Source organism: Trachurus trachurus (assembly GCF_905171665.1).
Source record: "Trachurus trachurus genome assembly, chromosome: 2".
NCBI classification, from domain to species: Eukaryota; Metazoa; Chordata; class Actinopteri; order Carangiformes; family Carangidae; genus Trachurus; species Trachurus trachurus.
In genome coordinates, this window is record NC_139914.1 from 9,146,854 (window position 1) to 9,160,166 (window position 13,313).

A 13,313-nucleotide genomic window follows, 5' to 3' on the forward strand; every position below is an offset into this window, starting at 1 on the left:
TTCTTGGTTTCCCTCCCTGCATGTTCACCACGCTATGAAATAATAACAGAATGTTATGAGACTGAGTTGTGTTCAAGGTAAATGCAGAGACTGCTTGCTGAAAAACTGTCCTTTAAGGCAACGTGCATTAGCGGTTTTGCACGAATTTACCTCTAAAACGACTCTGTCTCGTAACGTTCTGTTATTATCTCATAGTGTGGTGAATGTGCAGGTCACAACTTGTCCACCAGAGCGTTTTGGAGTTGTTGGATTGTGTATTTCATGAGTTTGATGAGGGAAGCTCGCCGCTCTGCTCGGCAGTCCTAAAATAGCTTGCACCAACACATAAAGGTATACTGCTATGACTATAGCGATTATGGCAATGGGCCAATTTGCCAAAATGTTGAACTACCTCTTTAACTGACTTGGTTATTGAGCTGCATTGACCAGGTTTCCTCTCACCTGCAGGTCTGTCACCAGGTTACTGGTCTCTCGGACTCGGGCTCTGGTTGCATCCAGTTCTATCCTCAGCTTCTCCTGCGTCTCCTTCAGACAGGAGATCTGTGTCTGAGCCGAGCCCAGGTTCTGCTGCCCCTCCCTCACCAGCTCCTGGAGGTGAGACACCTGAGGAGAACAGAAGAGCAGCGTGTCACATCATCAGTCAGAAAAAGAAAAGAGACAAGGCGAGGTTTAGGGAGATGTTTTTCCTGCCTCCTGGTTGGCCATGTTGAGCTTGGCCGACAGCTCCTCCTTCAAGTTGTCCAGTTGCTGCTGGAGACGGTCCCGCTGCTCCTCCAGCGACAGACGCTTGATCTCAAACTCCTGACTCATTTTCTGTGGATGAGAGGGGAAGAAAAAAAAACAGCAGAGGCAGAAGAATGAGAAACCTACTTGAAAGCACAGATTATCTGCGCGCGTGTGTTCACCCTGAAAGCCTGTGGTGGGCCTTGTGCAGAGACATGAATACAGTGGCAAAGCAGTTCCTATTGAAACACACTGAAAGTATAATCTTTATTTTATTTTATATTTTATAAAAAGGAGCCACTGGACAGTAAATCCCATTTGTGGGTGAATATGGAGTCGTGGCAGCTGTTGAGCATGAAGCGTGGCCACTGAATGAAGGAGGCACATGTGAGTTGTCATTTAAACTTAAAAGGCCATCTCGTCGAAAAACCAACCCGTTCTTTATAATCCTTCAAACCACGGTATTAAATCCTCTCTGGGCCACTCTGAAATTCTCCTTCTTTCCCTCTGTTCAGACGGTTTCTCAGTCTCTCTTCCATCTTTAGTGGATATACCCTGCTATCATCTGATTATCTATTATCTTTGTTGTCACGTCAAGTTCATTTATTTACTATTTTTTTTATTTTACTGTACTTCACAGCTCCAATATTGGGGATTGGGAAAGCTGCCCATATTTTATCACTTATATATTATATTTTATGAGCCGATAAACCTGTAGAATAAACAATAATGAGAATAATAATAATAATATTTCCATCCTTGATCTTACCCTTCTGTCAACAAGTTTACACTATAAAGTGTCTCCTAATGGTTCTGTAGTAAAGACAACAGCTAAAGATGAATGGATGAACTCATCAGGATCTACAGCAGAGGAGGTAGATTAAATAATGCTGCTATTCTCCGACCGCCTTAACTCGACTGTGGTGAATGATGAATTAACACAGCGTGAGCAGTTTGTACAATTAGCTATATTATCAAACTCGTTAAATAAACATCTTGCTGACAGATACTGTACTGGTACTGGAAAAGGTAAAAAGTAAAGAAAAAAATCAATATCAAATGTCTTTTATCTTTTTGTCAACATCTTCACCTCGCCCTCTTCGTCTTCCTGCATCCTCTATGATTTCACTTGGAATAAAAACAGACATTAATCTAAAGATGATGAGGCACAGCACAGCTCTGTCTTACATAATATAACCCCCTCACACACACACACACACCCTCCTCTTCCTCCCCTCCTTCTCCACCTCTCCATCCGTTCTCTCCATCGCTCTTTTCTTTCAGGGAATCTATAAACACACACCCACGCTCTCTCACACACCACACCGCTCTCTTTTGGCTTGAAGGCAGGATTTAATGTCAATGAAAATCAGCCAATTAGCAGTCAGCTTCAAACAGCATTGAAAGTCTGAGCTCATGGGGGGGGGGGTACGGGGAATACGGGGAAGAGATGGAGAGAGAACACAGAGTTCAACATTATTTGAATTGAAACTAAAAATTTCAGATCAGTTTAGAGACATAGAATCTGCCATTTTAAAGGAAGAATCTGCAACTTTTAAGACAAAGCACTGTGAGTTACGTACAGTATCACTCTGCCTTTTCAGCATTAGATTCTTAATGTTCGCTGAGTGCAGGTGGAGCCACGTGAGCGTGAGTAAATGGGGTGTAATGAACTGCAAAGAGCTGCTTGCAGGAGACAAACAAGCGCTCCTCCTCACTCAAGTAATCCTTGTTGTTAACCAATCAGATGATCACTGATGGAGCGGCTGGCAAAGCACTGAAGTTCGAGTGTGTATCTTCCTTCTCCGGCTGCAAACGGACCAATCTGTGTGAGCCGACCCAAGCAGGGGGCACATGAACACATCTTTATGCAGTGATCAGTAGAATAATACAGTATAATAACAAATAAACATGGTCTCCTATGTGTGGAGAATATGATTTATATGATCTAACGATGTGTGTTTTACATTGCAGATTTGATTGACAGGCAGAGTGAAAACCTCCTTGCTGTTGCTTACGTAATGGTGCTGTGATTGGTAAATGAATCAGGGTAAGTTAATTTAACCTGTGTAATCTGATCTGCTGCTCTCTCCTCTGGCATCCAGGACATTTTGTATTCATTCCACGCAGCCCCTTCGAACCAAGAGACAGGATGGAGGATGGAGAGTGAGGAGACGAGGGGGAGAAAAACAGAAAAACTGGAGGAAGGAGGACAAAAAGATGACAAAATGACAGACGCAGAGGGAAATACAGCGAGATAGTGATGTTGTTTTCACGTCTTGGTCTTAATGTTGACCTAATTAAACGCGTGCAGTCAGTGGCAGAGGGAGGGCTGCTCATTTCTTCATTACAGACGCAGATTTCCTTAATAACTGCGACCACTTGCTTTGAGGAGGAAATTTAATTGCTGCACAGGAAAGAGAAACACCAACATTTGCCTGTGTGTGCGTGATTTCACTTAGGGCTTTGTCACTACAGGTTCATTAAGACGTCCACTTCCAAAAGAAACAAATGATCTCTTGACTGTGTTTCCCTTTGGTGCATTTTAAATTGTGTCCAAATATCTGAAGACAGTGGAGCCACGGCAGAGCCGCCCGGAGCTGAGCTGCTGATTTTTTTCTTTCTTTGCCGTGACAGAGGGTTTGATGCCCTCAGACAGCAGTATGTAAATGTACAACACAGCCATATGGTGACAGAGGAAACACGGCCATCAGTGTGTTTAAGAGCTAATGACTCTGACACGTCTACCACATTTATTCAAAGGGATAGTTCAACATTTTTTGCCATAATCCCTACAGTCATAGGAATAAGTTCATTACCTTTACTGTAATTATCGGTGCATGTTGTTTTGAGATCGGCGGGGCAGAGACGTGAGCTGCTCAGTGAACACAACGGAGGTGAACGGTCCAGGTCCCCTGTCCCTCATCAAACTCGTCAAATACACAATCCAACAACTATTAAATGCTCTTGTGGACAAGTTGTGACCTGCACATTCACCACGCTATGAGATAATCATATATAATTATGTAAAATTACGACACACGAAGCAAATACTGGGAGCTACTAGCACTTTTGAAATCAGCAGCCGTGTCTGGAATGTAGTTCCGGCTGCATTTGCCTCCAAAACAATTCTGTCTCATAATGTTACATGATTATCTCATAGCGTGGTGAATGTGCAGCTCACAACTTGTCCACCAGAGCGTTTTGGAGTTGTTGGATTGTGTATTTGATGAGGGACAGGGGACCTGTACCGTTCACTGAGCAGCTCACGTCTCTGCCCCGCCAATCTCAAAACAGCATGCACCAATAATTAACGAACCTACTGCTATGACTATAGGGATTATGACAATGGGCGAATTTGCCAAAATGTTGAACTATCCCTTTAAACAAATCTGTGCCTGTGATAATCTATAGATAGATACGATCATAAAGACAAGACAGAAACACTGGACTCACATTCATGAGGAGTTCCTTCTCCTCCTCTTTCTCCTGCTGAGCCTCCTCCCTCAGATTCTGGTGTTTCTCCTCCAGATCCTCCAGCGCTCTGACCTGCGCCTCCTTGAAGCGCAGCGTCTCCTCCTCAAAGTGCGCTCTCAGCCTGGTCAGCTCCTTCTCGTAGCCCTGGTGCTCCTCGCGCAGAGACTGAGGAGCAGAGAGAGAGAGGTTGAAGTCGACTTCACACATTTAACAGACGGGCCAGGCAGACGGGTGTGACGCACCTGCTCCAGTTTGAGCACTTGCTGTTTGTGCTGCTCGTTGGTGGCCTGGCTCTGGTTGAGCAGAGCCTCCCTCTCCTCCTCCAGCCTGCTGATCTTCTCCTTCAGCCGGCTCTGCTCCTGGTCCAGGTTCCTGATGGTCGCCTCGTGGGCCATCTGCGTCGCCTGCAGCGAGCCGATCTGACCTGGGAACAGTCACATCAAAGCCCTGCTGTAAAAGAGGCTCCACATTCAGCGATCACGCTGGTAAAGCTTTAAAATCCGACTCTATAATTGTACTCTATAATTCTGGGGCTGTTTCACCATCTGCAACACATCCTATTATAAACTGCTGATTTGCAACATGAGATTCATTTCCTTTTGCATTTATGACAACAGGTTTCACTAATGAAAACAAATACATGAGCATGCAGAGAGCTGGAATCGACACTTACACACTTCAGATGCTTTCTAATCCATGACAAATAATCATAATACACAAATATATGAGAATCAAGACCAGTGTAAAACATCTGTGCGAACCCCTGGATGGTGTTTTAGTGTCTTACTGGCTTTGTGGAGGATTTCAGTCGCCTGCTGCTGAACCCGTTCCCTGCTGCCCTCCAGTTCGTACTCTGTGTCCTTCAGCTGCATCACCCAGATCTCTCCGTCCTGGATGGCCTCTTCCAGCTGCTTATGCAGGTTCTGCAGCACACACACACACACACACACACACACAGACAATTTAGTCCTTACAATCCCACATTTGGTATTTTAAAACCCAGTCATATCTCTCCCACCACAGCCTGGAGTCACATAAACCTACCCAGCTATTCCTGCTCAGCAGATTTGCCTGCAGGACCATCAGTGCACACCACATTAGATTTCCCACCACACAGAGATCCTTGAAAACAGTTTGCGCCCTGAGGCTTTTCCTTCTGTTTTTGTTTTTGAGCGACTCTTTTTCATCCAATTTAGCACACCACACAAATGTATCCAAAAAATAAGTCTCCTGTACTATTTATGCAGTGTTAATGCAAACACAAGAACAAACAGGTAAGTCAGTGTGAGCTCAGTTCAGCAGAACATCCACAGATTTGGTGCATTACATTTTATTTAATTAAACAATTTAGGAGAGAAAACCGTCCCGTTCATCCACACACACCTTGATGGTTCCCTCGGCGTTGGCCAGTGACGTCTGCAGTCTGTTGGTCTTGTCTCGGTTCTCTCTGGCCTCCTCCTGAGCTTTCTGAAGCTCGCTCCTCAGCTTGGACAGCGAGCGCTGCAGCGCCGTTTCCTGGGCCTGGAACTCTTTACGGAGCTCCACCTGCAGAAACGCCCACATTACAGAAGGACAGCAGGAGAAATGTTGGTGTCTGTGATGTGTAACTGTGAATCCCACATGCAGGTTTTATGCATTTTACAATGGACTGAGGCTTATATACTTTCACAGTATGAACATACAGTATAATCCACACATGGAAACACAGCTGTAAAGAACATGGAAGCTTGGTTTCTTTCTTCTCGTCTTGATGATGTGATTTGTCTTTACCTCTGTTCGTTTCCAGGCCAGCAGGTTCTCCGTGGTGAGCTGGTGTGTTCTCCTCATGGCCTCCAGCTCTCTCTCATAATACTCCTGGGCCTTCCCCAGCTTGGCCTCGTACTCCTCCACCAGACGGACCTTATCCTTTGTGAGCTCCTCCACCCGCTCCATCAACGCCTCCACCTGCACCAAGAGATGAATACATTGAAAGCAAGTCTTTGTTTTTTGTTATGATGTCCAAAAGCTGCCAAAAATACATTCCGACACATGTACAATCGTATCTATTTCTTAAAAAAGATTAGCTTGTATTGGAGAGTAAATAGTTGAGAGGAAAGGAGGAAAAATGGGAGGAAAATAAGGGGATGACATGCAACAAAGGTTCATGGCCAGATTATATCCACTTCAGGTTTAACTTGCGCCACTGAAACAACCCTACGTTTTTCAGTTTTCATGCCAAAAACTGAAAATTTGTATAAGCCTCCGTCACAGCAATTACCCCCATTCAGTAACTTGCTGTATAGTCCTGTCTCCCTGTCTCTCTCCGTCTTAGCCCACCTCTTGTCTATGCAGCTCAGCCAGTTTCTCCTGGTCTTCGGTGGAGGAGGCGCTCTGGTTCTGCTGGTTGTTGAGGAGTTCCTCCACCTCCTGCCGGTGGGTGGCCCTCAGCTCCTCCAGCGCTCGCCGTTTGTCCGCCTCAAACTGGGCTTGAGCGTGGCTGAACGCCCTCAGCTTCTCCTCAAAATCCCGACGCATTTCCTCCACCTAGTGAAACCACGAAACATTTTCTATTCTCTTTATTCTCATTCATGTGTCATTGCCAGACTAATCTCTACCTGTGCCGAGCGAGATGCTCGCAGCGTCTCTGTGAAATCGCTCTGTAACAATTAGAAAATAAGGCACTTCCCTCTCATGCTGTCAGGAGGATACTTATTTATGGTTTCTCTCAAAACAAACAGCTTCTCTACACCTCCATATGTGCGAACGGCAGCGACTTTCCCGTGTTTGCTGTTGCATCAAAACATCTGACAGACAGACAGGTTGAGAAAATATATAAAAATGCAGCATGAGGTGTGATGTCATGTGATGCCAGCAGACTCGCTCAAGTCGGTAAAGAGGCTGTCTCTTTAGTCGAGCCGGGACGAGACAGTGTGAAGGCAGCGGCACAGAGGAAGACGAGGGACTAAGACCGACGCTAACACGGACCAATCCCGCCGTAGAAGGGAAGTGACGATGAACTGAGCTCATTCAGCCACCAGTTCATCCCAGCTAATTAGACCTCAGGTGTTTGTTGATGCCGACTGCCGTCAGACTCCACAGAAGCAGGCGTAGTAATGTCAACGTGTGTCATTGTGTGATATGATGCATGACATGACATGGCATGATGAAACATGGTACAGTCTACGACAACAGATCAGACTGCGACATTTTGACATTTATATAACATCTGCAATCAGTCTTGCACAGGCAAACTTGGTGCAAATAAGCAACCTGTCTATATATGCATATATACACTGTCCATCCAAAAAAGAGTCACCACCTCCCATTGGAGGTTATTTTAAGGGATTGTTCAACATTTTGGCAAACTGGCCCATTGCCATAATCCCTACAGTTTTAGGAGTAGTTTCATTACCTTTAATTGTCGGTGCAAGCTGTTTTTAGAGCGGCGGAGCAGAGCTGCAAGCTGCTCAGAGCTACGCTACGGAGGCTCATGGGATTTCTTGGTTTCCCTCATCAAACTCATCAAATACACAATCCAACAACTCCAAAACGCTCTGGTGGACAAGTTGTGACCTGTACATTCACCACGCTATGAGATAATAACAGAACGTTACCAGACAAGAGTTGTTTTAGAGGTAAATTAATTCAAAACCGCTGATGCGCGTGGTGAATGTACAGGTCACAACTTGTTTTAGAGTTGTCGGATTGTGTATTTGATGAGTTTGATGAGGGAAACCAAGAAATCCCATCAGCCTCCGTAGCGTAGCTCTGAGCAGCTCACGGCTCTGCTCCGCCGTTCTAAAAATAGCTTGCACCAACAATTAAAGGTAACAAACCTACTGCTATGACTATAGGGATTATGGCAATGGGCCAATTTGACAAAATGTTGAACTATCCCTTTAACCCTAACTGATGCAGTCTCATGTTGTTGTGGAAAAGCTGTTAATTTGTTTCAGAAGGGTCAAATTATTGGCATGCATCAAGCAAATAAAATATCTAAAGAGACAGCTGAAACTACTAAAATTGGGTTAAGAGCCGTCCAATGCATTATTAAAAATGAAATTTTAGAGTGTGTGACTTTTCTTTTCTTAGGACGGGCAGTGAATGTGAAAAGCAGCAAAGTTTAATGTTTGAGTTTACCAAGAGAACTCTACAGTATGAGTCTTAGAAACCGGATGTTTTTGTTTTGCTTCTTGTTAGAATTGATCAACAGTCATTTTTGTGTGTGTTCTGTGTGTGTGTGTGTGTGTGTGTGTGTGTGTGTGTGTGTGTGTGTGTGTGTGTGTGTGTGTGTGAGTGTGCGTGAGTGTGCGTGAGTGTGCGTGAGTGAGTTTGTGTGTGTGAAGCCTCACCTCTCTGCTCATAGAAACCACTCTCTGTGTGTGCTGGGCCTCGGTGCAGAGCTGCGAGTCCTCCATTCTCTGTCTGTACATCTCAAACTCTGCTAAAGCCTGATAGGGAGGAAAACACATTACAGCACATATGGAGCTGCATCGTATTATGTGTCTAATTGATTTATCTACAGGAAAGTGAACAAAGCTTCACTAAAGGACCCCCCCCCCCTCCTTGTGGTGCCTAGCAGCGGTGAATGACCTGTCTCTTCATGTGCTCGTGGAGTTCAACAGATTCCTCTAGACTGGCCAGCCGCCGCCTCAGGTCCGCCTCGTCCACCATCTTGCTCTTGTACTGCATGATCTTGTCTCTGGTTTCTGTCACTATGTGTTGGACCTGAGCAGGAAGAAAAGAGGCAACACCTTAAACGCTGTAGAAATTATTCAAAGTCGGATTTTTTTTTTTTTTTTTTTTTAATGTTGCACATTATAAAAAGGAGTCATTACAACGATTCTGCTGTAACTGCAGCATGTAGAGGTTTGTGAAAACCTACATACAGAGTAGGTGGAAATGAGAGCTGAAGGGAACGAAATGTGGAAATAAATAAAACTAGGCGCCAGCAAAACATTGCTGCCTCCAAGAAATGTTTCTTGGCAGGGGAGAGGAGTCCCACTTTGAAAATTTAACAGTTGAAAGCAACTCTAATTTCATTAACAACTTAGAACACGGTACACTAAAGCTTCTCTCTGAAAGCAAGACCAACGAAATTAACGACATTTAAACCGGCTTAGGTCTTATCCTTAAACAAACTCATCGCTGGGTTTAATCTCACACAGATTTATTCCACTGTATGTTAGATTAACGGGATTCAGAAACACGTGACTGCAGTATATCTGGGCTGGCCAGTTCCCATCAAGACCAATTACACTGGATCCTCCTCAAATAAACCACTGGACCCCATGACACACTCACACTAGAGTGAAAGATGTGGACAAGCAAGAGAAGCTTCTGTCGCAGCAGCCCTGAGCTGGTTATTCAAGATTTATTCAAGGTAACAAGTGGTAAAATATAACACTCTCTGGTAGTGTGCGTCACTCTGGATTTGAAGCATATGCATACGAGTGATAAATGAAAGTGAAAGGCTAACAAACAAATGAGGAACATATCGATTGCAGGAGGGAGAGACGCAGCCTCTGGAGGTTTTGACGGGGCGTGAAAATGATGCCAGTCATATGCTGCGGCCTTCACAGTTCCTACATTAAACCCTAATTGACACCTCTGAGAGATTTTGGCGTGAGGTGCTCAGCGCCCTCCACCACCGGCGTCAAAAACAGTAAACGAGGGAGCGGCTTTGCGGAATCGAAAAACCTTGACAGGCTGCAAACAGAGCGTTGAGGCTGATCTGGAACACACTTTCTGCTGGGTTTCCTTTCACTCGGCAGCCCTCTGTACCTGCCACTTTCAGACGGCAGCAAAGGGAGTTAATCTGCTGCAAGCGAAGGGTTTCACATCTGCAAACTGTTGCAGGTAACAGATGCTTGTAAGACATTAATTCTCCCTAACTCTGCCTAAATGGAATCACTTGATTTTTTTTTTTCTCAGCTGAGGAAATTGAACAGTCGAGAGTGAAAAGAGAAACAGACAGGCGGCGTGAATATGAGAAGTTTTATACGTCGCAGCTTCTGCCATCACTTCACCAAATTCCCCCGTCGAAGCTGTCAGATCGAGGTGTTTGGTGCTGTGTGATGTCCGTACCTCATCCTCGTGGGCTTCTTTCAGAGAGTCGATCTCCTCCTCGTGTTCGTCATTCTTGGTGTTGAGGGCATAAATTACCTGTAGGCGGGAAGAGAGTTAGACAACAGACTGAAGACGGAGAGGAAGATGCTCTTATTAACTGTTTCCATATCAGATCAATGGCTCGACAATGAACAGTACGACTCGGCTCTGCAACAAAATCAATACCAATAAAATCAGGAGAGGAGAGAAACAGATTTCAGCCTCTGATTAAAGACTGCATTATACACAGATTCATAGCAGCTGCTCTGAAATGTAAAAAATCATCAGTTGTGTGTCTGTCCACCATAGACTAATGGGATTTCTTGGTTTCCCTCATCAAACTCATCAAATACACAATCAAACAACTCCAAAACGCTGTTGTGGAAGAGTTGTGACCTGCACATTCACCTGCACATTCTCGTAAACGTTCTGTTATTATCTCATATCGTGGTGAATGTGCAGGTCACAACTTGTCCACCAGAGCGTTTTGGAGTTGTTGGATTGTGTATTTGATGAGTTTGATGAGGGAAACCAAGAAATCCCATTAGCCTCCGTAGCTTAGCTCTGAGCAGCTCGCCGCTCTGCTCCGCCGTTCAAAAAATATCTTGCACCGACAATAACAAACCTACTCCTAAAACTACTACCAATTTGCCAACATGTTTCACTGTCCCTTTAACAAATAAGCAACATGGAAATAAATGACTCAAGATTAAAAGAAACAATAGAAATAGAAAGGCAAGTAAGTAAAAAAAAAAGGGGAAATATTTCAAATAGATATGTGTGAACCCTCCGGTCGCTGTGGCGCACTCCACACACAAACCTAAGTGAATCACATCTTGTCAGTCATGCTTGCTCTCTCCTCCAGGATTATGAGAAGGTTTTATGTAAGTGCTGGAGGTAAAATGATATGCAGAAGCTTTGGAAAGAAAAAAAAAAGAGTAAAAATCATCTTCAGCAAATTGAAGCCCCCAGTGAGCAGCTAATATTCAGTCATGGTCAGCTAAATCACAGGCCTGCTGGCATCACAGCCAGGAGCGCCACATTCCCTCCCACTTACAGGTGAAGTGAAAAGTTTGCCTACATGCATCCAGTAGTACAGCATGTAATGGGCACATACATGGTAATTACATGGTGTGATGTGTAACGACGGCAAAGCGGCCATTGAATTATGACTGACATTTAAAGACCACTTCAACATCCATCCTGTAATAATCACAGCAGTGAACTGAACTCTGTGGTTACTGAAAGCTTTACTGCACTGAGAGAATAACATTGACTTAGTGAGCTACTTACACGGCACTTTAAGCATTACTAGTATCAGTAATGACTTTTAAAAACCAGGTCACATAGACAAAATATTAAATAAAAGATTTTCATTCGTTATTTGTTCAATTTCGGGATGAAGCCGGATGATTTCATGGCGCCTCGCTCCCCCGTGCCCACGCCTGGAGCTGGGCCTGGATGCATCATTAGAAAAAGGCTCTTCCATCAGTTGCTCCATGTAGAAGATAAGCACCAACACTGAGGCCTCAAAGCTGCCCTGTGAACGATCACGACTCAATCAACCTCGACCGGAGCTCATGACACTAAAAATAGTTTGCTGCTGCAGCACAGACTCAGAGGTCACAGTTAAACTGAGCTCGACTCCAAAAAAAAAAAAACCTGACTTTGATAAAAACTAAACCTGAATTCATCCTGTTAATGAGAGCCGTGTGATCTGAGCCTGGAGTCTGAACGGAGCTGTGAAAGAGCACTGCTGCAGCGTTTCAGTATTAACCCAGGCTTCGGTGGTGTTACCTCGACAGCATGTTCGCACTTCAGCAGCCTTCAGAGAAAGGTAGGTCCTACTGCAAGCCTTTGATTCTCAGCAGTAAGTCAGCCATGGAAATGTTACTTTAATTATACATGATTATTTTAATGACGCTGGCATGCCTGCTGCTTTTCATCTCTCCCTCTCTCTCCTCTGTCTTTGCTCTCATCCTTTTATCTCTCCCTCTTTTTGTTCTTTTTCCCTTCTCTCTCTCTCTCTCTGCATCTCACTCCCCCCCTCCTTTCTCCTTTGTCTCTCCATCTCCCAGGAATAAAGATACCTCACATCACTATTTGTGTCTCCAGTCCCACATTATTAAAGCGTGCTTTCCTATAAATAATCTTCCACAATGCAACTCCTTTCATTGTCAGAAATGGTTCTGTTATAAAATACATTCTTCAATTACATATTTATCTGATAGCTAATGCTGGAATAAACAGCCAGTGGATTCATCAATAACTGCATATACAATATGTCTGATAATTAATTATCAAGCAAAAAATATTAAATGCTGATGGAGAAATTTATGATGCAGGTTTATCTGTGAATGTGCAAAATGTAAAATGCGAACATTTCAGATAAAAAGTGAAATGCTGCTGTGGAGTAACGTCCCCACTTTGACATGATCACAGAGGCGGCAGAGAGAGACGCCGCAAATGGACAGAACATCTACAAAGGCAGTGGAGCAGTGGGCTGTGTGGGCTGCGTTCAAATCCAAATGAATTAAGGGGCAGATACATAGTCTAGTGGTTCATACTTCACACATTACAGTCCACGCTCATGATTATAGGCTGTGCAGAGGCAAAGTGACAGCTCTAATAAACACTTCACTGCCAAGTTACAAGGATACTGTACAGTGTATATGGGGATGCAATTTCAATCACCGCTGGGATATTTTCCCATTACATGCTCCTACATCTAATTTGATGGACATGATAGAATTTGACTGGTTGTATTGTGTGTTTATTCTGCAGATTTTAATCTACAGGGCTGATGCGGTTCTCAGATTTCAATGTGGTCTCCAGGGGCGATCAAACAACCACCTTTGAGAAGAAACGGTAATTATTTTTAGATTTTTGAAGATAACAGCCGGCCTTAAAGGGATAGTTCAACATTTTGGCAAATTGGCCCATTGCCATAATCCCTATAGTTTTAGCAGTAGGTTCGTTACCTTTAATTGTCGGTGCAAGCTATTTTTAGAACGGCGGAGCAGAGC

The 13,313-nt window shown here is 44.2% G+C and overlaps 1 protein-coding gene across 2 annotated transcripts in view; it reads right to left on the bottom strand.

Moving 5' to 3' along the window:
- fam184aa (family with sequence similarity 184 member Aa) overlaps positions 1–13,313 on the bottom strand; it is a gene marked incomplete at both ends in the record, with an annotated part of 38,143 nt that overhangs the window by 18,292 nt on the left and 6,538 nt on the right. For both annotated transcript variants that reach the window (XM_083989872.1, XM_083989871.1), the window contains 11 exons: positions 442–603; positions 691–813; positions 4,180–4,365; positions 4,443–4,624; positions 4,988–5,123; positions 5,584–5,745; positions 5,971–6,144; positions 6,517–6,723; positions 8,532–8,630; positions 8,773–8,907; positions 10,267–10,344. In XM_083989872.1, the coding sequence (XP_083845998.1) occupies positions 442–603; positions 691–813; positions 4,180–4,365; positions 4,443–4,624; positions 4,988–5,123; positions 5,584–5,745; positions 5,971–6,144; positions 6,517–6,723; positions 8,532–8,630; positions 8,773–8,907; positions 10,267–10,344 (1,644 nt within the window). The remainder of the gene's footprint in view (positions 1–441; positions 604–690; positions 814–4,179; positions 4,366–4,442; positions 4,625–4,987; positions 5,124–5,583; positions 5,746–5,970; positions 6,145–6,516; positions 6,724–8,531; positions 8,631–8,772; positions 8,908–10,266; positions 10,345–13,313) is intronic.